Source organism: Vombatus ursinus, unplaced genomic scaffold, assembly GCF_900497805.2.
Source record: "Vombatus ursinus unplaced genomic scaffold, bare-nosed wombat genome assembly UNPS02014811.1, whole genome shotgun sequence".
In the NCBI taxonomy this organism is placed as follows: Eukaryota; Metazoa; Chordata; class Mammalia; order Diprotodontia; family Vombatidae; genus Vombatus; species Vombatus ursinus.
Window position 1 is genome coordinate 3,675,682 of NW_020954589.1, and position 26,113 is coordinate 3,701,794.

General features: G+C 39.8%; 1 protein-coding gene across 1 annotated transcript; it reads left to right on the forward strand.

Annotated features, from left to right (window-relative positions):
* Window positions 1-6,422: 6,422 nt before the first annotated feature.
* Window positions 6,423-22,935, forward strand: LOC114053572 (trem-like transcript 4 protein). Its single transcript, XM_027876676.1, has 5 exons — window positions 6,423-6,592; window positions 9,538-9,876; window positions 14,522-14,597; window positions 21,234-21,336; window positions 22,609-22,935. Exons 1-5 carry the CDS (start codon window positions 6,517-6,519, stop codon window positions 22,687-22,689), a joined length of 675 nt encoding a protein of 224 aa, XP_027732477.1. The 5' UTR covers window positions 6,423-6,516; the 3' UTR covers window positions 22,690-22,935.
* The last annotated feature ends 3,178 nt before the right edge of the window (window positions 22,936-26,113 follow it).

The following is a 26,113-nucleotide window of genomic DNA, read 5'->3' on the forward strand; positions in this document are numbered from 1 at the left end:
TGACTGGAAATCCTCAATTAGGTTTATAACATATAACTGGAAATTCAAGAGCTGAAAAGTAATAGAGAGTTCCATAATTCTATTATGCTTAGAACTCTAAGTTACTCCCTACTCCAATGTTATCTATCAGCATGTTCGGCTAAAACAGAGCAAGGTCATTTCTAAAGCTTTACCATCTGTCCTTTCATTGGAATAGGAAGATAATGAAGTGTTTTGGTTTAAAAGGCCCTCTTTCCTTCAGTTTGTGCTGGGCTAACATAAGGCAAGTTTTTGGTTTTGTGTTATAAAACAGTGCAGGAGTCCAGTGCTTATACAAAAATGACTGTTTAATTTAGACCTCACCCCCTGTCCTTGGTCTCTTTTATAAGTTGCTGTTCCGTCACTTTGAGTGACAGCCTGGCCTCAAAGCACTACCCAACTGGTTCATTCTCTTCTCCATTCATAATCCCTTATAAGAGTTGGCTGGACAGACATCCTACTTATGTCTGGACCTTCGAGAGGAGGTCCAGTTTTTCCTGGGTCAGCCCAGAACTCAAAATGATGGAATGCTCTGCCCTCTTGAAATGGTAGGCCTCAAAAACCACCTTTATCACTTGGAATTCCTTCTGCCAGGCTGGGCAGTTTGGCTCTGGTCTTAAAAGCATCCAAAGTAAGAATGCATGAGGGCAAAATGAACTTCTGCCTTGGACAGAATCATCCTGAAAGCCAAATTGGAGGTATCTGCCTTGACCAAAAAGGGTCCAAGTACAATATGACAAAAGAGAAACCAGGAAAGAATTAGAGAGTGAAGGTGGACTTTGATGACAAGGGACAGTGAAGTGCAATGGAAAGACCACTAGCTTTAGAACCAGAAGACCTGGGTCCTAATTCTTTATCTGCCATTGTCTACTTGTATGACTTTGGGCATATCACTTAACTTCCTTGGGTCTTAGTTTCCTTACTTTGAAATGAAGGGCTTAAATTAGATGGTTTCTGAGGTCCCTTCCCAGTTCTAGATCTAAAAATTCTATCATTCCCAGTTTTGTGAAATCTTCCTATTTTCCTTTGATGCCCTGGACCAGACAGTTCCCTCATTCACACTTTGATTTTCTATAAAACATACAACTGGATCCATCTCTTCAACCATGTTTCTCAACCAATGGGTGTAAGTGTCTGGAGGAAGTCAACTAGATTTAGGCCCATTCCAATGAGGACAATTCTCCTGGAAACTGGAGACAAGAGGCAACCTCTGTTCTTTCTAAAGCCAGGCAAGTTTCTCCTAGATTGCGTTCATCAAGCCTTCTTGAAACTGATCCATTAGGGCAGCTACATTCTATGCTGTGGGTTCAAAATGGATTGTTACACTCTACTGAATTATGCCGCCTGCTATAGCTGGTAGACCAGATAGTTAGATGTCTTCTAGCACAATTGATTCTTAAAGGTTCTTTCCATCCTTCTCCTTAAATTGTTCAAATTAGACCATCAGGGGTTATGATAATGAATGGTCCTGTCCCAGACATGGTTGACTAGTATGGAAATTAAAAATCTTATGCTGGTTTGGCTCAAGGTAAAGTTCTATGATCTGTGGAAGTTCTGAAAGAACAGGAAGATGTTATTTTTAGTGATATTTGAAGGATCACAGAAAACGAGAGGAGAGGCACAAGACTGGAGAAGGCTGAATGCTTTCCTGATTTTCCAAAAAGGGAATTGAACAGTCTGCAAACTATAAAGCAATGAACCCTACTTTGATTCCTGGGGAAATTTTATGATGGATCATTAAAGAGATGCTAAACAAACATCTAGAAAGAGAAGCAGTGATTACGAAGGGCCAGTTCATCAAGAACAGGTTATGCCAGACAAACCTCATTTCCTTTCTTAATAGGATTACTAGACCAGTAGATGAGGGGAATGATGTGGCTGCAGTTTACCTAGAATTTTAGCAAGTCTCTTAATAAAGTCTCTACACTTTTGGAGAAGATGGAGAGATATGAATTGGACAATTATGCAGTCAAATAGATTTAGAATTGCTTGGATGCCCAGATTCCACCTTATTGCAGCTATGGGTACCCCCCCCCTTTTCAGCTTCCTTTGTGTATTGCCTTCCCCCATTAGATTGCAAGCCTCTTAAGAGCAAGGACTGTTTTTATTTTTGGTATTTGTATCCTCAGTACATAGCACAGAGCCAGTATGGAGTAGGTGTTTAATAAATATTGATCATGAGGCAGCTAGGTGGCACAGTGGATAGAGCACCAGCCCTGAAGTCGGAGTTCCTGAGTTCAAATCCAGCCTCGAACCAAACACTTGACACTTACTAGCTGTGTGACCCTGGGCAAGTCACTTAACCCCAATTGCCTAAAGAAAGTAAAAAAAATAAATGTTTATCAGCTGACTGAATTCCTCATATCCTGAGTACAAAGGAGTCACAGGAAGCTAGAGGGGTTTTCACATGTTTAGCTAATGGGTCTTGAAGGGAGCTTCACTTTGCTCAATCACCTCAAAGGGCTCTGAATGCCTATCCCTGTTAAATAGCCTTCTCCTGCTATGGCTTCATAATTATCCTTTGGTTAACACCGTAGGTCATTCTCTATAAATATCTCATTTTGTTTCAATCTTAGTTTCTAAACTACCTGGTCAGGCCCAACCCAGAAATAGCCCTGGACTATTGAACATTTTTATCAATGACTTTGATAAAGGCATAGAAGGCATAGTCATCAGATTTGTAGATGACACAAAGCTGGGAGGGATACATCCTACAAATACTAGATGAAAGAGTCATAATCTGAAAGAATCTCATCAGGTTAGAGCATTGGACTGGATTTAATATGATGAAATTCAACAGGGAAAGATGTAAAGTCTTATACTTGGTTATAAGTATAAAATGGAGGAGATGTAAATTAATAGCAATCATTCTGAAAAAGTTCTAGGGACTTTAGTGGGTGGCAAGCTCAATGTGAGATGCCATAAAAGCTAACGCAATCTTGGGCTACGTTAAAAGTGACACAATATCCAGAAATAGGGATGTGAGAGCATCACTATGCCCTGTCCTCCTCAGATCTCACCTGAAGCATTATGTTCATTTCTGGCCTTAAGAAGGACATTGTTAATCTGGAGAATGCCCAGAGGAGGGTAACCGGGGTGGCGAAGAGCCTTGAGTCTCTCACATATGTGGGTCAGTTGAAGGAATGGGACATGTTTACCCTGGACAAAGAAGACTCCAGGGGATATGATGACTGTCTCCAAGTATTTGAAGAAATGTCATGTGGAGATTGATTTAGATTTATTCTATTTGACCCTGGAGGACAGAACCAGGAGCAATGGATGGAAATTGCAAAGAGTCTAATTTAGGCTCAATGTCAGATATTCCACATGTAGGATGGGGGTGTTGTATGACTCAAAGGGAGGTAGAATAGATATCTCTAGTCTCTTCTCCCTTCACCCTTATCCAAGAGAGACTTTATTTCCTAACAGGAGGGGAAGCAGGAGGTTAAGGCCACAAGCTTGACTACTTTGCCCCCCTCAAAGAAAGGGGTACTGGGCTAGCATTATATCTATTTGCTCCCTTAAATATCACTAGTTTAGGGCAGGGGAGAGGAACCTGTGGCCTTGAGGCCACATGTGTCCTTCTAGATTCTTAAGTGCAGCCTTTTGACTGAATCCAAATTTTACAGAACAAATCCTTTTAATAAGAAGGATAATCTACAAGGCCACACGCAGCCTCAAGGCTACAGGTTCCCCACCCTGGTCTAGGGGATGTGGTTTTTAGGTTCAAGCTAAACTTCTGATCACTGTTTCTTTCTTTTCCTAGTTTATACTTTTTATTTTTATTTATTTTTTATTAATTAATTAATTTTTAGTTTTCAACAATCACTTCCATAAGCTTTTGAGTTTTAAATTTTTCTCCCCCTCCCTTCCCCTGACCACTGTTTCTTAATGGGGAAAGGAGGATCCCAAACTTTATATCCCTTCCTACCAAATACCAGTTCCACAATAAACACACATAGGAAGCAGTAAAGAAATCTATTTATCCAAGTTGATAGCAAAACAGAAATCAGAGAAAGTATATACATGATAATATATGCCAAACAATACAGAGTGAAGGAGCTGTGCCACTGAGAGTGAGATAACTCTGCTCAACTGAAAGAGAGAGTCCCAGATCTTACCCAAAAGGGAAAATTCCCCAAAGTCTCTAGAGTTGCAAGCTGGGGATAGGGACATGATGGAGACTGTTGGCTCCTCTCATGAAGGCTTTTTCCCTGAGTCTTATTTTCATTAAGTAACCTGAAGTGGATTTGGCATTATCCATTTTCTCTCTTGAAGTCAGAAGCCAGAAGCACCTGAAGTGACTGCCTAGTACAAAGAAACTGGAGAGCCTTCCCCCAAGAAGTCCAGAGACTGATTCTCTCCCTTCAACTACACTCCACCCTTACCACAGGTGTGGGCCATTGATCTCCTAAGAATTAGTTATCCCAAAGTTGATTAGACTTGAATGTGGTATGTTTCTTCTCCTTGGAGGTCTTCAAGCAGAGCTTGAATTGACCATTTGTAAGGAATGTTATAGTGGGGATTCCTTTGGTGGTAGGTTGGACAAGTTGATCCTGAACATCCCTTCCAAATCTTCAATTCTGTGATATTGTGATTCCACAGTTCACGTTTCTTGAATTGAAATGAACTATAGTAAACAACTCTGAATTGAATTGAACTGAACAGACTGAATTTAATTGAATCCATGTGTCTGACTGATGCCTCTAGGATGATTGTGGGGTCCCCTGCCTCATATACACCCTTGGGGACCCTACTTGGAAAATTGATAGAAATTAACAGACATCAGGACTGCTCCCTGCCTTGCCCTAACCCCTACTTCTCTATGTACGTGTAACTTCCTTCAAATGGTTTCTGCTGGCCTGGGGAAAGAACAGAAAGGGTTGGGTAAGAGGTCAGTAGTGGTAGGTAATCACTTTTTTATTTACTAGAAAGAGCTATTTGACATTTTCGCATAGGGATAATTTTAATGAGCAAAAAGATTAAAATAGACTCTTCTAAATTATGAAAAATTGCTTAAAAGAATAGTGTAGATGGCTTAGAAACAGCCATAATTTGTTCTTTGATGCATCCAAAAGGTAAATCAAACGTTACCAAATGTTAACATTTCAAGAGAGAAGTTGCCAAATAGCTAAATTCTGGCAAAAACCGAGGCCAAAAAGGAAAATCTCCATCTACCTTTCTATAGTTCAAATTTAATTTTGCAAATTATTTTCTTTATAAACAGAAACTCAAGCTCCAGCAATGTGTCATGTGATCTAAGGTGGCCCAGTATTTAGAACACTGGGCATGGAGTAGGGAAGATCTGAGTTCAAATACAGCCTCAGATATTTGCTCGCTGTGTGACCCTGGACAAGTCACTTTATCCCTTGCTTGCCTCAGTTTCCTCATCTAAAAAATGGCAATGATAATAGCACCTATCTTACACTATTGTTGTGAGGACCAAATGAGAAAACCTTTGTGAGGCATTTAACATAGTGCTTAGCACATAGAAGATGCTAAATAAATATTAGCTATGATAAAATTATTATAATTCCTCTTTCATCTCCACTATGGTATCTTGGTATAGATGCAGTAAGTCATTTCAGGTAGGTCCAAGGAAGGCTCCATTTCTATTCAAGGAGTAAATTCTTTAAAAAATAAACACTCTACTCTAAAAATCAGACACATAGTGGTATGTACAGGTAGGTGAATAGCAACAATTAAACAATCTATCAAGTCATTAAGCACCTGATAGGCTATAGCAAAAGAGACTGAAATAATCCCTACTCTCAAGGAAGTTATATTCTGGAAAATTCTATGCCAATCTTAAACTGCTGCATAAATGTAACAGGGACTGGTCAATAAGGGCCTAATTATTATGCTAGTCGTCATCATCAATCATATCATTGTTATGTTTTTATTATTATGAGAGACACCAAGTTATGGTAGGGACATTTTCAACAGATTTGAGGGACAACTGCATTACTGCTACTTTATTTCCTTCTTGTGAATGGAGAGGTACTAGGTAGGAATATGAAGGGAAGAGTGAGTATTTCCAGGAAGCATCCCACCTACATGCTGTGACTTCATCTTCACCTTTCCTGTTGTTGAGATGGCTGCCATCCATCCTAGATACCTCTCATCCTACTCCCAAAAACCCATCTACATACCTTCACCGATAACAACACTCATACCCAACTAGGTCCTCCTGGTGTCTTGCTTTGGTGGGGGGGAGGGATAATAATTGTTATGTAAGAAACTGATCAAGCTTTGCCAAAACAAGACATCTTCTGGTGATCCACAGGGCTCTAGAGCCCAACCTCAAGGCTCTCCAACCCCTCCCTTCTGAGTCCAGCACTTCTACTTATTACTTTACCCACTTCCCCAAATAGGATGTAAGTTCTTCTTTTGTTTCTGGGATTCAGAAAGAGCCACGAGAGCAATCAGTCCTCAGCTGTTCTTTTCAACTCTCCCAGACGTACTTGGAGGCTTCCTCTGTCCCTTGAACCTCTGATCATGGAAAGAAGCAAGATGACCCCAGAGGTCCTTCTTCAGTTGCTGCTGCTGCTTCTATGGGTTTCATATGAGAGGGGTAAGGAGGAAAAGAGAGTAACAGGAGAGTAGAGACAAGATGAGCTGGGGAGATGGGAAGGGACAGGAGAGGAGAAGAGGATGGTGAGGGATGCTACACAGATGGTATATTAACAGGTAGACAAGGCTTGGCCCCCCAGGACAGGAATGGGGTCTTGGGAGACATATTTAGGGTATGACAGTGCTGGTATAAGAGAGACTACTTTCTGAAGAACCCAGGTTCCCTTTATTTTACTATCTTTTACCTTTTTCAATTAACATGCTTTAATTTTCTTTAAGCAGACTCCTAAGTATTTCCATAGTTATTTTGTTTTTTTAAGTCTTTTTCCCTGTCAACATTTATTATGTTTATCTATTTGATTATAATAGATTATGATATATTACATGACATATGACATATATTACGCATATTATATTATTCTATTTGTTTTCTCTCCCTTCCCAATTGAAAAGAAAGAAACAGAGAGAGAAAGAGAAAGAGAGAGAGGGAGAGAGAGGGAAAGAGAGAGGGGAGAGAGACAGAGAGAGAGAGAGAGAGAGAGAGAGAGAGAAAACAGTTGTAACATATGCAGTCAAGCAAAACAAAATCCCACATTGACCATCACCAAAAATATATGTCTCATTTTGCATCTTGAATCCATTAATTCTCTATCAGGAGGGGGGTAGTATGCTTCACTGAAGGTGTCCTGGGATCATGGTTAGTTAGAGCATTGATGAGGCAGCTAGGTAGTACCGTGGGTAGAGTGCCAGGCCTGGAATCAGGAAGATCTGAGTTCAAATATGATTTCAGAACTTATTATCTGTGACCCTGGGCAAGTCATTTTACTACTGTATGCCTCAGTTCCTTCATCTGTAAAATGAGGATGACAAGACCTCCCAGGGTTGTTGTGAAGATAAAATGAGATAGTTTTTATAAAGTATTTGCTGTTGTTCAGACATTTCAGTCACATCTGATTCTTTGTGACCCCATTTAGGGTTTCATTGACAAACCACTGGAGTGGTTTACCATTTCCTTCTCCAGCTCATTATGCATAAACCTTAAGGTGTTATATAAATACTAGCTATCATTATTATTATTTCTTTCAAAGTTTTTTTTCTTTAAAATGTTGTTGTTATTATATAAATTGTTCTGATCCTGCTCACTTCATTCTACGTCAGTTAATATGTCTTCCTCTCAAACCACCACTTTTGTCATTTCTTATGGCATAATGCTGCCACAATATATTCATATACCATAATTCGCTCATCCATTTTCCAATTAATGAGTACTCCTTAGTTTCCAGTTTTTTGCCACAATGCAAAAAGAGCTGTTATGAATATTTTTGTTGGTATGGATCCTTTTCTTCTTTCTTTGATCCCTTTAGGAGTAAAGCTGCAATTTAAGACATAGTTCTAAATTACTTTCCAGAATGATGTGTTGTTATTCAGTCATTTTTCAGTCATATATGACTCTTTGTGACCTATTTGGGGTTTCCTTGGCAGAGATACTGGAGTGATTTGCCATTTCCTTCTCCAGTTCATTTTACAGATGAGGAAACTGAGGCAAACAGAGTTAAGTGACTTGCCCAGAGTCACAGTTAGTAAGTATCTCAGGCCAGCTTTGAACTCAGGAAGATACATCTTCCTGACTCTAGGCCCAGCCCTCCATCCACTGCACTACTTAGAATGACATGATCAATTCACAATTCTAGCAACCATAATTTATTGTTCCCTATTTTCCTGCAGCTCCTTCAACATTTATCACTTTCCCTTTTTGTCAGTTTTGCCACTCTCATCGTGTGAGGTAGAACCTCAAAGTTGCTTTAATTTGTATTTTTCTAATTATTAGTGATAGGGAGAGTTTTTTTCATATGATTGTTGAATGGTCTGAACCTTTTCCTTTGAAAATTGACTATTCATTTCCTTAGACCATTTATTAATTGAGGAATTATTCATTCTTATAAATTAAAATCAATTCCTTCTATATCCTAGAAATAATAATGATGGTGATAACAATAATAGTTAGCATTTTATGTAGCATTTTAAGGTTTGCTAGGTGCTTTACAAACATTATCTCATTTTAAACTCACAACAACCCTGAGAGGTAGATGCTATTATTATCCTCATTTTACAGATGAGGAAACTGAGGCAGGTCAAGGTCAAGTGACTTACTTGACCAGGATCACATAGCTAGCCCGTATCTGAGGCCAGATTTGAACTGAGGCCTTCCTGATTCTAAAACTAGTATTCTGTCCACTTCACCCCCTAGAAAAGAAAATGATTATATGAATTTTTCCCAGTTAACTATTTCTCTTTGGATTTTAGTCATCTTGGTTTTGTTCATAGAAACACTTTAATTTTATGGACTCAAAATTACCCACTCTATTTTCTGTGATTTTCTCTATCCTTCTTTGTTATTGTTGTTGTTTGGCTTTTGTCATTCATTCTCCCCAGATCCATAGTTGTTGTTAACATTGTCTCTATATTTCTCAGAATTGTTTTAATTTGTATTCTCTTAATTATTAGTCACTTAAAGCATTTTTAAAATATGGCTAGTGATACCTTGGCTTTCTTCCCCTTAAAACTGTCTATTCATATCCTTTGACCATTTATCAATTGGGGAATGGTTTATTCTTATAAATTTGGATCAGTTTCCTATATAATCTTAGAAATAAGACCTTTATGAGAGAAACTTCCTGCAAAGAGTCTTTCCCATTAATTTGCTTCAATTCTATCAGCATTGGTTTTGTTTGTGCAAAATTTTTTAAAAATTGTAATCAAAATTGTCTGTTTTACCACCTGTGATTCTCTGTGGGGTTATTTTGAATGGAATTTCACTTTTTGTGTCTTCCTACTGGGTTTTGTTGGCATTCTATAGAAATGTTCCCTCTACTCCTTGTTTCCTACTTGAGGAAGGATGCTTGTTGTCCAACTGAGCCCCTGGTGACCTGAGGTTGTATTCTGCAGGCTCCCTTGGAAAAGAAGTCTATGAAGACAAGCACAGAGTAGTTGGGGAGACACTCACAGTGAGCTGCCAGTATACACCTCAGAAACCTGATCATCTGGACAAAGCCTGGTGTAAAAAGATAGTAAATGCAACTACATGTACTTTGTTAATCACAAGACCACGATCTCGGTCAAAGACTGAGGACCGACGCTACTCCCTCAGTTATAACACTAATGTCATCTCGATCAACATGTCTGACCTCCGGGTGGAAGACTCTGGGGAATATTGGTGTGGAAACCACAATTCTAGTGCAAATGTTATTGATGTTTTCAAGAAAGTTCACCTAACAGTAGCTCCAGGTAAGTTCCTTCCCTGAGAACAGGGCTTTCTTGAAGCTTCATGTCCTTTTTAAAGTACTTTAATCACCCCCCACACTCACAACCTTGACCACATACACATAGCACCTGCCCTCTCACATTTCCATCAGCTCTTCCATAGCTTGGTCTTCTATCTCCGTGAAAGGTAAGCCACTTCCTTCCTTGCCAGTCCTTTTTCTGACTAGTGGATCACTGGACTTGGTGTCCAACATCACACACATGTGCAAATGCACATGTGCACACACACACAAGTGTACACAAAAACAGAAATGTGCTTCACCATTTTGATTTCCTATAATCTCAGGAACTGGTAATGGAGGCTAAAAACTGCATAGTTAGATATTGTAGCAGATACTGGTTTGTATTTATGCTGGACACCAGCTACAGCAAGCACTTTGGAGCAGGGAGACCCCCAAAACTCAATGACAGACATTTTGGGGAATCCCCAGACCCCAACATGTTGAAGGTAACACCCCTAATGTTGTTCCTATATGTCTGGTAGTGGCTGAAATACTTTCAAAGGACAAGCAGCCTCTCAACATAGGGCTTGTGAGGTGGTTCATGGTTCCCATGCCAGACATTGGCTGAAGTTTGCAGTTCTGGGCACTGATTTGACTCTGCTTTTCTTCTCTCTCTACAAAGATAAATTAGACCCAAAGGCAGAGACTCAATCAGATCTTGAATCTACCAAATGTCCCTCTTCCACATCCTTCCCAGCTCCGCTGTAACCTGAGGAAATGTCTCAATAGATTCTTAGATTCATTCCTGACTATCACGATCCCAAAGTAATTCTCCCTACATTTCCATGATATAGCACAGTCTTAGAGGCAGTGTAAGAGGAAGAGCTCCAGCTCAGGAGTAAGACAACATGAACCAATTCTCACCTCTGACACCTACTAACCATTGTGCAAACTTGAGCAAGTGATATTATCTTTCCAAGCTTCTGTTTTCCTCATCTATAAAGGGGAATAATAGACATTCACAACCAATCCCATGTACTTGTTGTGAGGATCAAATGTGATTGTGTTAAGTTTTTGTTTTGTTTGTTGTAATTGGAAAGCATTACATAAATGTGAGCCATGGTTATAGCATATATATACGTATATGTATGTATGTATATATATTTGTGTGTGTGTACATATATATATTATAAGGACATGTCCAGGATGATGTCACCTCTGGAGTGTTAGCTCCTGAGAACTTAGTTGGGATATTAAGAAGTTCATCCTAGGTGTGTCCTAATGTGATTTTGACACTACCTATCTCTTAACTTTCTTGGACCTCAGTTCCCTCAGCTATCAAATAAAGCATTGTACCAAGTGGTCTCTAAGGTTATTTTCCACCTCAAGATCAGGGATTCTTAATCTGACATCCTTCATGAACATATCAAATGTATATACATACATATATATATATATATATATAAACTGTCTTTTCAATTAGTTTTACTTATAATTTTATTTTATGCATTTAAAAATATTATTCTGAGAAGGGCTCCATAGGCTTCACTAGACTGTCCAAAGGGTCTAGACACTCAGTTCAGTATTTCTTTGTATGTGAGCAGTTGCTGTGGAGATTTTTTGGTTCTAACAGTTTTGGGGTTTTTTTGAGAGGCAATTGGGGTTAAGTGACTTGCCCAGGGTCACACAGCTAGTGAGTATCATGTGTCTGAGACCAGATTTGAACTCAAGTCCTCCTAACTCCAGGACCAGTGCTCTATCCACTGTGCCATCTAGCTGCCTCTGATTCTAACAGTTTTGGGGATAACTTTGTAAAATGGATGATAAAAAGAAATGGAAGATTGAATCAGAACATAATGTTTAATCTGGAGTAAGAGAGAAAATATTGTGCCTTGTTTGCTGAGAAGTAATATCTGTTCTGAAGGAATACAATCTTCATTGCCATTTTGATTCAAAACATCCTGACTTAAGTAAGTTGGACACCAGTGAAAAATAAATTAAAGCATCTAAATAGTTGCAAAATCTCAGTGGGGAACAATGGTTTTTCAAGAAAGTAAACTCAAAAAATGAGGCAGCTACTAAGGTTAGTTTTCAGATTTCTAAAGAAATCGATTTCAAACATGATTCTGGAGTATGATAAACTGATTGCTGACAAGATGTGTAATATGTCCCATTAACTAAATGTAAACAGTAAGAAAACCTAAAAAATGTATTCAAACTTGTACTGCTTAGCAAAGTAAATTTTTAAACATTAATGTGATTTCATGATAAATACAAATCTTAAGTAATAAATGTAATTAATTCATATTAATTGAAATTTTCCTTTTTGAAATATGGTTTATTTGCAAAATAGGTTAATCAATAATTATACCTTTACTTGGAAAGTGAGCTGCTAAAAACCCATCTGCGGCCTGAAGAAGTTTAGCCTATTTTAATTTTGGCCTGTGCCTACTGCCAAGTTGTGCAGGTCTGTTACAAGGTGTAAGAAGACTGGAAAAGTGGGGGAGGTAGGTTATTGAGTGCTTTGAATATCAAACAAAGGCTTTTGTATTTGATCCTGGAGGTGATAGGGAGCTACTGGATCTTACTGAGAATGGAGGTGATACTGTCAGACCAGTGCTTTAGCAAAATCAAAAAAGCTTAAAAACCCTTGCCCTAGATATATGATCCTCTGATTTTAAGTTTCTTAGTTCCCTTTTGCCATGTGTGATCAGAATGGTAGAAGGTGAATGTCAGAGAATAGAGGCGACATTGGTAGGGAGAGGAGGGGGTTACGGGACTATGATGTGTATAGGAATGTATAGGGACAAAAAAAAAACAGTTCAGCAAAAGAAACCAACATATCAACCAAGGCAACTGCATAGATACCATTATAATCACTGTCCCTCACCTTTTCTGCTGCCATTCTAATTAGCAAAGTTGAGATGTCTCATGGGTATCAGGGGAAAGAATGCAACACTTGAAGTCAGAGGATCTGGGTTTGATGCCCAGGTCTGGCAGTTACTACCTGAGTGACCTTAGGCAATGAATTAACCTCTCTAGTCTTCAATCTCCTCCAGTATTAAAAAAAAAATGTTGAACTCGATTACCTCTGAGATCCCTTTTGACTCTAAATCTATGATCCTATGGGTCATATATTCATGAGTTTCACCATTTAATTCAAAATTTTGATCATTGGTGCATCATAGTCTTGTAGTAGAATGTTAAAACTGGGAGATCCCTTAAGGATTAGCTGGTTCAACCCTTTCTTTTAATTTTTTATTTTAAAAAATATTTTTGTCTTTTTTTAATACAACAGTTATTTCTTAATTAGCCCCCACCCCCATCCTATAAGGATTGGGAGCTAGGGTGCCTGGCCTGCAGTCTGGAAGATTCATCTTCATGAGTTTATCCAGCCTCAGACACTTACTAGCTGTGTGACTCCGGGCAAGTCACTTAACCCTGTTTGCCTAAGTTTCCTCTTCTGTAAAATGAGTTGGAGAAGGAAATGGCAAACCACTCCAGTATTTTTCCTAAGAAAACAAAGAGTGGGACATGATTGAAACAATTGAACACAACAACAACCATACTCACAGAAACCTTCCTTATTAAAAAAAAATAAAGTAGAATCAATAACTGACTCAGTCGATAGCATATGAAACATTGCTGACCTTAGCCCATCACCTCTAATCCCAAGGAAAAAGGAAGAAAATACGTTTATTAAGCACCTCCTCTGCTTCAGGCACTGTGCTAAGCACTTTATAAATATTCTCTTATTTGATCCTCACAACAACCCTGGATGTTAGAGACCCTTCATTTTAGAGATGAAGAAATTAAAGCAGACAGAGGTTATGCCCAGGGTTACACAGCCAGTTATCTGAGGCTGGATTTGAACTCAGGTCTTTCTGACTCCAGGCCCAGTACACTATCTACTATACCACCTAGCTGCCATCTAGAAGAGGGAAATTTTTTGTTACTGATTCTATGGCATCAATGTTGATCATGGCAATCAGTCTGATTTCATATGTCTTTTAGTTCAACATTCTCATTTCAAAGAAGCAAACTGGATCTTAGAGATGAGCCAATTGTCCAAGTACATACAGCAATTTAGTGGCAAGACCAGTTGTTGGATGTAAATTCCCTTGGATTACATCACCCCTGGTGCTCACACATCATTAGTACCCTCTGTCCTGGGTGTCCTTCCTCCCTCAGATTGAAAAGTGGAAAATGGACAGCTCCTCCAAGAACCTCCATTTAAGGAGGTCACCTACGCCAGCCATCCCTTTATTTCCCATCCTGCAGCACTCCTTTGGCTTTATCCATCATTCCTCACCTTCTCTTTCCTCTTATTTCCCTTTTCAGTGAAGACCTTTCCGCTAAGACAAGCTCTTTCTCCTTACGCTATGATCATGTTGGTTGTCAATGGCCTTAGTGCCAAGGATAATGGATCAATTAAAGGATAGTGACAACTAGAGAAAGAGAAGATAAAATGGAAGGGGAGAGAATTGATCATTAATGAGGTTTGATATAATTCCTTGAATAATATCACATATTAATAAGGAACATTTGACTTTATATTGTGCCCTCATTCTGATTATCCCACAGGTCAGGGCAAAGTCTAAGACTTTGGCAATTGGCAATTGGGTAGGGAGGTGCCAACTGTCTATCCCTTTGTCTTCTCTTTGCAGCCCCAACACAGAGGACAACCCAGCAGGAATTAACTACCATGATAGAAGCTATCGCCATCATCTCTACCACCAAGAGGTAAAACTCCTCTCCAGAAACACCCTCTGTCCTGTGACACCCCACCCTCTCCTCTGCCTCCCCAGAAGTCTGTGTGTGTGCTCTATCCTCCACTTATCCAGAGACTTCCCCACAGTACCAGGCTTCCTTAGACTCCAGCCTGCGCATACCTGGCCTGTTCCCAACCTCACTGACCCTCTTGACCTGTGAGTCAAGAGAACTATGGAGGCTACTCCACAGTTCACAGCTACCGCACTGTGGTCCTTGTGAGATATTCTGACTCAGCCCAGAGCTCAGGCGGGCCTCAGCGAAGCAGCCTTCCCATTTTTTCCTCTTGTCTTCAAATATATGTGACCTGCAGTCTGATTTCTTTTTATCTCCCAATTCTCTATCTGGTTGTACTGCCTTAGATGTGAACATCCCTCAAGAACTTCATTATCCTGCAAGATTACATTAACCCTGGTGCTCATATTTCATCAGTATGCTCTGCTCCAGGGCCCTTCCCTCCCTCTGATTTAAAGATTCAAAGTAGACAGCTTTTCCCATAACCTCCATTTAAGGAAGAGACCCATGCCAGTCATGTCTTCATTTCCCACCCCACGGCACTCCTTTGAATTTGTCCATCATTCCCCACCTTCTCTTTCCTATCCCTCACCTTTTCAGTTTCCTTTTCTGTGTGGTCTTCCCTCATTAGATTGTAAGCTCCTTGAGGGCAGAAACAATCTTTTTTGTATTTGCATCCCTAGCACTTAGTATAATGCCTGGCACATAGTACGCACTTAATAAATGTTTATTGATTGACTTATCCGTGCCCTGATATTTTTCAGGCCCTAGTTCAACATAACTGATATGACATATTTGATGTACACAGATGTCCAGCTACCAGAAAATTCTACTTCTAGAAGTCAGATTATGGATCATGTAGGCTCTGGGGACCTGAGGTAAATGGTTCCAGTTAGGGCCCCCTTACTGTGCAGTATTTGTGATTCCCTCTCCAGTTTCATTTCTGACTCTTGATTTTAGCTGAATTGCATGCATTGACCCAGTCCAATATAAGTAGTCCCCTTTGACAAGACACCTGTTATAGCAGGCAATATGAAAAAGGCACCTTATTTGGTATTAGATGACCAGACTTGTCCCTTACTACTTGTGTGACTTCGGTCAAATCACTTCACCTATCTAGGCCTCATTTTGCTCATCTACAAAAATGAGACAGTTGAACTAGAGGATGTCTTCAGGTGCTTTACAGATTTTAACTGCTTTTGCCATTCTGTGATCCATTCAGCAGATTTCAGCTTGGGCTGCCTATCACACTCTCCCCCTATTCACTCCGCTCCACCCTTTCCCTAACAGCCATTCTGGAGACAGCCAAACGAAAGTGCACTCATCCCAGACCTGAAGTGAGAAAGTTTTTGTTGCTGGTACATTGTTTAGTAAGGGTCTCTACCACTTCCACTCAAGCCAATTCATCACTAACAGAATCTAAAAGTTTTCCCACAACTTCATCAACACCTAATAATGCCAAAGGCAATCCACGCTCAGTACATAGAATGTATTTAAGGGGTCCACAAACCAACTTCTAGCTCTGCAAGTTAGTGGATAGGCTTATAGTCCAACCTATATGACAGAATCATCAGAGGAGCTTCAGCATTCTTGGGGGAGCCCCTGGAAACATCTGAGGAATAACTTGTCTTTTCTCAAATAAAACTTAGCTCAGGGTCCCCTTGGTTGTGTCAACATAGAACTCCTACATGCAGATGTACATGAAAAGCTCTGTGTGAGAACCCTAAGGATAAGGCATTATATATCTAGTGAGCTAAGGGGGCTCCTTTGGGTTTTGATGCTAGGCTGCTTTGTATTAGGATGATTCTCACCAGGTAGGAATAGCTCATATTTCCAAAGCACTTTAAAGTTTACAAAACACTTTTTTCACGAGTTATCTCATTTGGCTATTACAACAACCCTGTGAGGTAGGTGCTATTATTATCCCCACTTTATAGTATAATATATATATATATATGTTATATATATATATATATTATATTATATTATAAGCGTACCATGCTTTTTCTGTTTTTCTTGGCAAAGATAAGGAAATATCGAGGTTAGGTATCAGCTAAAGCCCCAGCTGGAGTCAGCTCAAGCAAACAAAAGCTGATTATTAAATTTTCAGTGTGAGCATTTATTTACACTTCAGTTATTGTTTTGTTGATTGTCTAGACAAGAAAGTAACGGTGAAAACGTTAATGATGTTGATTAAACTTAAAAGTACGGCATGTCATTTTTTGCTTTTCTTGGAGAACAAGTAGTAAAATATTTATGAGCCTGTGCCTGCCAAGGGTCAAACTATTAGTAAGCACCTGAGCTAGGATTTCATCCATTGTACCACCTAGTTCTTCAAAATAACCTACTTCTGGGCAGCTAGGTGGTATTGTGGAAAAAGCATTGGCCCTGGAGTTGGGAGGACCTGAATTCAAATCCAGCCTCGGGCACTTACTAGCTTTGTGACCCTGGGCAAGTCACTTAACCCCAATTACCTCCCTCCCCCAAAATTATAATAATCTCCTTCTACTTATATCTTTAATATACCTCTCTTGCCTCAACTCTCACTCTCTCTCATCTTTCCACATCCAATCTGTTGGAGAGTCCTATTACTTCTACCTTCATAATGTCTCCTCATATAAGCCCCCCTCTCTCCTCTGACACCACCATCACCTGGAGCTCTCTTCCTCACCTCTATTTCTTCACTTCCCTGACTTACTTCTGTCTCACTTTTTGTAAAAAAAAAAAAAAAAAAAAAAAAAAACCTTCCCCAGCCCTCTTAGTGCCTTCCCTCTGAGGTTATCTCCAATTTATGCTATCTGTGGCATGTAACTGTTTGAACATTGTCTCCCATTAGACTAGGAACACCTTGAGGGCAAGAATTGTCTCTTGTCTTCCTTTGTATCACCAGAATTTAGCACAGCACTTGGTACATAGTAGGTGCTTACTAAATGCTTGTTACCTGACTGTTTACTAGGAGGCTGCTGAGGTAGTTTTGTAATTAACAATATTGATGTATGGGGCAGCTAGGTTGCTCAATGGATAGAGTGCTGGGCCTGGAGTCAGGAGTACCTGAGTTCAAATCTAACCTCAGACACTTATTATCTTTGTGACCCTGGGCAAGTCACTTAACCCTGCTTGCCTCAGTTCCTCATCTGTAAAATGAGCTGGAGAAGGAAGTGACAAACCACTCCCATATCTTTGCCAAGAAAACCCCAAATGAGGTCACAGAGTTGGACACAACCCAACAACAAGAACGTATGGTTTCCTAACCCTTCCCTGATGGGCTAGGTCTTAGGAAGCAACAGCAAGAATGGAAAGAACATTGGTAGAACATCTCATTTCTGTTTCTTTTCTTTTCTCCATTATTCCTTTTTCTCTCCTTCCTTCTTTTGAAAAATTTTCCCCTGAACTTGAGTCAGTCAGATTTCTGAGAAAGAATCATGCAATAGAATGGGAGAATTAACCTGTGTCTAAGGATGTTTCTCTGAAGATCCCCCTCCTCTTTTCTCTGCCCATGAACTGTGTCTAGAAAGATTAGAGATCCATAACCCTTGGAAGGCACAAGATGAAGACCAGGATGGATCACATAAAATTCAATGACCAAGTAGTATCATGGGAAAATAGGATTTTAGAATAGGAAGAGACCATAGAGGCAATCTGATCCAGGGGTTTAACACGAGATCCATGGATGAATTTCAGGGGATTTGTGAACTTGGCTAGAAAAAAAATACATTTTAATTTTCACTAGCTTCTAACTGAAATTTAATATTTCCTTCAATTACTTAAAAACATTATTCTGAGAAGGGATTCATAGGCTTCACCAGACTGCCAAAGGGGTCCATGACTCAAAAAAAGGTGAAAAACTCTGCTCTTATCCAAATGCTTCATGGGAAAAATAAAGGCTCAGAAAGGTTAAGAGGTTTATTACATGAGTACTAACTGGCAAAGTCTGCATTTAAACCCAGGTCTTCTGCTTTCAACAGCAGCATTCTCTTCACTACACCAGGGCTAAGGACAATCTTCATGAGCTTTAAAAATTTTTCTGTATGTGTATTATATGTATATGTGTATGTGTGGGTATATGTATATGTATATGATATACATCTGTGCTTAATTGTAGCCTGGGGTGGGGAGTTATAGGGAAAAAAGAACAAAGTAAAAAGTGCACAGCAGAGAAGAAAAGAAAACTTACAAGTAAGCAAAGAAAAGATGGACAGCTCTCAATATAGTATTTATTATATAGGCTTTCTTGAAATGGAAGTATATTGCTGTATATTTTGAATCTTCTCTTACATTCTGCTGTGCACATGGCGATGCTATTTTTTTCTTTTCTTATTTTGTATTTAAGTTTATAATATGTTTTAAAAAATGCCTGATAATTAAAAAGCACCATCACATGTGACTGTGGTTTCGGGTTTGTAGGCAAGGAGGAAGAGCAAGGCTGCATACTCACTAGCTTACTAGACTAGAGGCAGTGAAACTTGGAGGTAGGGAAAAACCCTCAGGTTATTTCCAGTTAGAAGCATGCTATCTGGGTAATGAGGAAGGGGCCACCAGTTTTCAGGTGGATCAATGAGACTGGAGTTTCTTTGTGGACAACTGTACCTTACAGCCTACCTTCACGTGCTCTCTGATCATCTCATAGGAGTCTTCAGCTGATGTGTATGTAGATGTGGCTATGGTTAGGGTGTTGGATTGTAGGACTTCCTGAACCACTGGGTGGCCACCCAAATTAGATAAAAAGGGATAGCAGGCATGGACCCTGCTAAGGACACAGCTTTTGCATTACCTAAAGAAGTCCTGGGTTCTGTTGATTGGACCACACAATGTTCATTGGTTGTATGAGGTGGTTTTGCTTATTATTTGCTTGTTGTTTTTTTTTTTTTTGGAGGGGTGGATTTGAAGGGGGTCACACTCCTCCATGAATATGATGTTGTGCTCTAGTCCTAAGATTTGCTGAAACATTAATATTGGTCAAGATTTCTGGGTGCTCCTTCTAGTCCCATGTACAGTAGGAAAATAAGGTACCCTAAGGAAGACACATACATCATCAGCTCAGTCTCAGGTCACAGAGGAGCTACCAAGTTAGGTCATCAATCAAGCAATTAAGCACCAATTATGTGCCAGGCACTGTGCTAAGTCCCGGGGATACAAAAAGAGGTAGAAGATAATCCCTACCCTCAAGGAGTTCACAATCTAATGGACCATGATTCCACCAAAGAGTTTTTGATAAGCAGCCATCTGTGTCATGCAAAGTGCTGTCCTATAAGGAGCATGGCCCACTTATCTCCATATTAGAAAGCCTACTCAAGCTTTATCAATCATTCAACCTGCATTTAATAAGTACTTACCACGCACTAGGCACCATGCTAAGAGATATGGATACAAAGAAAGGCAAACATAATCCTTGTCCTCAAGGAGCTCATATTCTATTAGGACAAACAACATGTAAGTAATTAGGTACCTACAAGATGTATACTGAGTAGATAGAAAGTAATAGAAGGAACCACAAACCAACAGAACAGATATGAAAGTAACATGGGGAATTTATTATATACTTTTTTTTAAAAAACACTCAGCAAGAAATAAAGATTCACAGTTTTATATACAACCTTCTTTTTTTTGTGTTGTTCTGTACATATGTGTTAGAGGAGGGCTTAATGTCAGCACTAAGGTCAGCACTCTCTTAGTTCAGGTTGAGTTTTAGCATAAAATAAGGCACTTACAAGTTAACAAAAAGGAAGTTTCTATTGTCCTAATACATATGGAACAAGGATAGGGTGACACTGAACTTCAGTTTGGGAATGTGGGACCTCCCTCACCTCTTTACAGAAATTTGAAGGTCAGCAGGTTAGCACAAGTTTTGGCAATTCAAGTGGTCTCATAGTGGGTCTGAGAGACCCTAACCCCACCTAGATGAGACTTTTTAATGCCTTTTGTATGTTGCTGTTCAGTCATTTTCAGTCATGTCTGACTCTTGGCAATCCAATTTGGGGTTTTCTTGGCAAAAATACTGCATTGGTTTGCCATTTCTTTCTCCAATTCATTTTTACAGATGAGAAACTGAGACAAACAGGGTGAAGTGACTTGCCCAGGGTCACACATCTAGTAAGTGTCTGTGACCAGATTTGAACTTAGGTCCTCCTGAGTCTAGGGCTGGCACTATTCACTGCACCACCAACTGCCCTATCATGTCCATTTTATGACCTTAGGTGACCAGAAATCTATCTTGGGAAAGCAAGGGTAAATCAGATGAATGAACATTTTCTTTTTCCTTTTAGGGAAAAACATGTCGGGGAAGAGTGGGAACCATCTAGTGTAGAAATGCTGGTAGATATAATCATATCACAATATAAAAATCCTTTTTTGCCTTTTCTTTCCTTTTATGTTTTTTCTTTCTTTTATTTTCTCTCTCTCTCTCTCTGTCTCTCTGTCTCTCTCTCTCTCTCTGTGTGTGTGTGTGTGTGTGTGTATGTTCAGAATAAATTGCTTTTTAAGTATAAAGGGAAGACATGACCAGGACTCCACCATAGGCACCCTCACAGCTAGGGAATGTACCAGAGGTCTCGGCCTCACAGATGTTTCACCATCTTCTCTATTTTCTCCTCCCAGGTCCCCAAACTGTCTCCTCCTCCTTGTGGTCTTTGGCCTCCTCCTGCTAAAAGGTCTGACCTTCTTAGTCCTTCTTGTTCTTCTGTTCAGGTTCAAGAACCAGGTGAGTGGTGGTATTGCAGGATCATTATAGATTTAGAGCCAAGAGGGACCTCAGAGGTCATAGATTCCTCATTTTACAGTTGAGGAGACTGAAGCAGATAGAGATAAAGTAATGATTTACCCAGGGTCACACAGTCTGAGGCAGGATTTGAACCCAGGTATTCCTGACATCAAGTCCAGTATTCTTTATACTACACCCTACTGTCTCTGTTTTGGCTTTGGCTTGAGTTAGAAATAAACCAAGGAATATCCTTTCCACCATCCCAGGATGGAAGTAACTCCCACAGGCACTAGAGGCAGCTAGGTGGTACAGTGGATAGAGTGCTGGGCCTGGAGTCAGGAAGATTTGAGTTCAAATCCAGCCTCAGACACTTAATTTCTGTCTGCCTCAGTTTCTTCAACTATAAAATGGGGATAATAATAGTACCTACTTCGCAAAATAATATTTGCCAAGTGCTTAACATAGTGCCTGGCATACAGTAGGCATTTAATAAATACTTGCTTTCTTCCCCTTCCCCCTTGGCCCTTAGAGTGGAACAAAAGACTCCCAGAGTCTCCTCACCCCCACAGCCACACTGCTGATAGCCCTGAAATAATAAAAAGATTCAGAAAAGTCTACAGTGACATACTAAAATGAGGGGTATGTAAGGCTTCTAGATGGCACAGTACATAAAGCACTGGGACTAGAGATTGGAAATCTTGAGTTCAAATCCAGACTTAAACAGTTACTGGTTATATGACCCTAGGCAAGTCAATTAACCTCTGCTTGCCTCAGTTTCTTCAACCCTAAAAGGGGGATACATTTTAGCTATCCTAAAAGCTAGGAAAGCTCTTACCCCAACAGAATTGTTTTGAGGATCAAATGAGATGGTAATTGTAAAGCATTTAATACAGTACATAAAATGTAGTAAGCACTATATAAATGTTAGATATTATGAAGTCTCATCACAATTAGCTGTTTTATGGATGGATCTGGGTTCAGTGGAAAAGGGACAGACTGGGGGTTGCCAGGACAGAATGGGATTAAGGTCCTAGGGCAGTAATGGGATGTTAATTGAATTGAGATGACAGTTAGACATGATGTCATGGTACTACTACTGTGCCTTTCCCAGGGATTAAGAGCCCTGCCTGGTCATATGAAGTGGGTGTATGGGTTGGAAGGCATTAGAGGGAGTATGAAAATTTCAAGAGGGAAAAAAGACAAGGTTTCATGAAGAAGGGATCATGGTCAGATATTGAGTTTGTTCATTTTCTTAACTTTTTCTATCCTCAGAGTAATGGATACACTGGAAAAGTAGAAGAGTTGAACAAATTGGAGCTATCCGAGATATCCCCCTACCTCTCCTCCTCTTGATGGAGGGTCCTGATGCTCCTAGTTCAGCCCAGGGTACTAAGTATAGAGATTTCATATCTCACCAAGTTCTTAAGTACCATATGCATCGCCAGATGCTGGAGCCAGGTGTGCTGGTAAATATTTAACAACCCACTCTCTGAAAACCCATGCTGCATTTTCAAGTTTAATCTTCACTATTAGTATTATCTTCAACACTGTGTTAAGTCTTGACAATCAACATAACAATAAATCCAGTCATTATTTGTAGCATTGGCTGATTTCCTTTGGGGGAGGTTCCTTTATTTATTTATTTTTTGATTGAACTACTTTCAGGTGGTCCAATAATTCTTAAATTATCTCCCCAAAGAGATATTTCACATTTTTGCTTTATTGTTTCTTAATGTTGCATGGAGTCATTAGTCACTTGCCCAATTCTAATTTTTAAGTAATTATTTTCTTCAGTGAGCTTTTGTACCTCCTTTTCCATTTGGCTGACTCTGTTTTTAAGGCATTCTCTTCATTGGATGTGTATGCCTCTTCTACCATTTGGCCTACTGTGCTTTTCAAATTATTTTCTCTAGCATTTTTGTGCCTCCTTTACTAAGCTGTTGACTCTTTTTTCATGATTTTCTTGCATCACGGTCATGTTTTTTCCCAATTTTTCCTCTGCCTCTCTTATTTGATTTTTTATAATCTTTTTTGAGTTCTTCCAGGAATTGGTCTGAGACCAATTCACATTTTTAATCTGAGGCTTTGAATGTAGCAGTTTTGACTTTGTTATCTTTTTCTGAGTTTGTGTTTTGATCTTCCCTGTCAACATAGTAACTTTCTATGGTCAAGATTTTCTTTTGATTATTTGCTCATTTTTACAGCCCATTTCTTGACTTTTAATTTTGTATTAAAGTTGGGCTCTGTTCCCAGGGTGGAGGAGGCACTGTCCCAAGCTTTGGAGTTTTTGTGCTACTATTTTCAAAGATGGTTTTGGAGATCTGTAAGCTTTCAGTTCTTCCAAAGTGGTATGATCTAAGGAGAGGTGTGTTTACTACTCTCCTGGCCTGTGCTCTGGTCTGTGAGTGATCATAAGCACCCTTTTCTGCCCTGGAACTGTAACCATGATCCCACTCCCTTGCATCTACAAGTTCTGGTATGCTAGTTCTCCTCCTCACCCTAGGACTCCCACCAAGGACTACAACCCAGATGCAAGTATGAGCAATGCGACAGAATCCTGCACCCAGTGTCAGCAAAGGGACCCCTATAATCTCCTTCTGACCAGTTGTATGACCCCTTTACCATTTGTACATTTGCCATATCAGGATTGAAAAATGTTTTAAATTGAACTGAGTTGAAGTCTAAGGTAGATCAATCAATAAATATTTATTAAGCATCTACTATGTGCCAGGTGGATGAGGAAAGAGGAGTGACTATTGGCTTCTGTTCCTCTCTATCTCTTTTCCTGAACCATTACCTCGGGAGAAACAAAACAGAAATTCAAAGCAATAAGAGGACAAGGCAGAGGGGCAGGTTATAATATTTTATTGTCTTACAGCCTCCAAGGGGCTCAAGAGAGCTGACTGTTAAATTTTTTAGTATGAGTATTTACACCTTGGAAATCAGCAAATGTACAAATGGTAAAGGGGTCATACAACTGGTCAGAAGGAGATTATAGGGGTCCCTTTGCTGACACTGGGTGCAGGATTCTGTCGCATTGCTCATACTTGCATCTGGGTTGTAGTCCTTGGTGGGAGTCCTAGGGTGAGGAGGAGAACTAGCATACCAGAACTTGTAGATGCAAGGGAGTGGGATCATGGTTACAGTTCCAGGGCAGAAAAGGGTGCTTATGATCACTCACAGACCAGAGCACAGGCCAGGAGAGTAGTAAACACACCTCTCCTTAGATCATACCACTTTGGAAGAACTGAAAGCTTACAGATCTCCAAAACCATCTTTGAAAATAGTAGCACAAAAACTCCAAAGCTTGGGGCAGAGGCTGGGGTTAGAAAGGCATTCCACATTTTTGGTCAGTCCTTCCTTAAAAATAATAATGATAATTGACATTTATTTAGTACTTTATGTCCATTATCTCACTGGACCCTTATAACCACTCTATGATGGAAATATAGACACACAGTTGATAAACATCAAAGCAGGAATGTGAACCTAACATTTTTCTTATTCCAAGTCCAGAACTTATATGCTGCCCCATCTCTACTCCTTTGATTTCCATATTACTGACCTGCTTGACCATCCCTTCTAGCTTTTCTTTGAAGGTTCAACCTTCTCCTTCCATACTCTAAATGTGAATTTCCCTTAAGGCTCTCTCCTCAGCATTCTTCCCTTCAAGCTCTATACTTTCTCCCTTGGCAAGCTCATCTATTTCCATGATTTCAATTGGTGCTTCTATGCATATGCTAAGTCCCAAATGTATACATCGAGCTCTATTCTCTTCCCTGAGTTCTACTCTCACATTTGCAACTGTCTGCTTTCTCATCTGGATCGCCACTGGTATCTCAAAGTTAACATGTCCAAAACTAAGCTTATCATATCTCGACTTAAATCGCCACTCATTCTAACATTCTTACTTCTAGTGATAGTTTTACTATCCTCTCAATAACCCTGGCTCAAAACCTCTATTTAACCCTTCTCTCTCCCTTCCCCAATCTGATCAGCTGCCATACTTTATTAATTCTACCTTGACAATATCCCTTGATATCCATTGACAATATTTCTTGATATCCACCTACAATATCTCTTGATTATACCATTCACTAAGAGAATATAGACAGAGAAGAGCCAAGGGATCAAAACAGAACCCTGGGGGAAATCCATAGCTAGTGGACAGGAGATGGGTGGTGACCTGATGAAGGAAACTGAAAAGGGCAACCAGACCCATAATGGGAAAACAGGACTGAACACAGGGGAGCCAAAGAAGGAGAGAGTATCCAGGAGCAGGCGGTGGTTACAACATCAAAAGCTGTCAAAGCTAGAAGAATGAGGACTGAGGTGGGGGGGGAAGCATAAGTTTTAACAGTATGAGGAGAAACAGAGGCTTATCAATAGTCAAAATAAAGCACTAAAATGAAGAAGATTTGCTGCTGACTGATATGCATAGTAAAGGGAGGAGTGCAGAATGAATAAATGGCAAACAATAAGTGACACAAGTGACATGGCCTCCTTAGCTTACCTTACCTTTTTGTTCTAGCTCAAATTCATTTACATGCTAAACCAGAAAAAAATTGGAGAATGTCAGTGTGACAGTTGATTGGAAGAGAGGGTTACAAGCTCTACCAAGACACAGGGGTCCAAAAGTCTTAATCTCACCCTTAGAAGGGCACCACCTGACTTCTATTAGTTTGCTATGCTGGCCATGACTCAAGAACTATCAGGCTGCCTTTCTCAGAGAGAGGGTCTAGCCATTCTAGCCTAACAGACTAGAGCTAAAATGCCT

What these genes read in the sequence shown, in the direction of transcription:
- LOC114053572 (XM_027876676.1), top strand. Translation starts at nt 6,517, where the DNA reads ATGGAAAGAAGCAAGATGACCCCAGAGGTCCTTCTTCAGTTGCTGCTG. An exon ending in TCACCTAACAGTAGCTCCAG is followed by an intron (nt 9,877 to 14,521) that starts GTAAGTTCCTTC and finishes TTCTCTTTGCAG; the next exon opens with CCCCAACACAGAGGACAACC. An exon ending in ATCATCTCTACCACCAAGAG is followed by an intron (nt 14,598 to 21,233) that starts GTAAAACTCCTC and finishes TTCTCCTCCCAG; the next exon opens with GTCCCCAAACTGTCTCCTCC.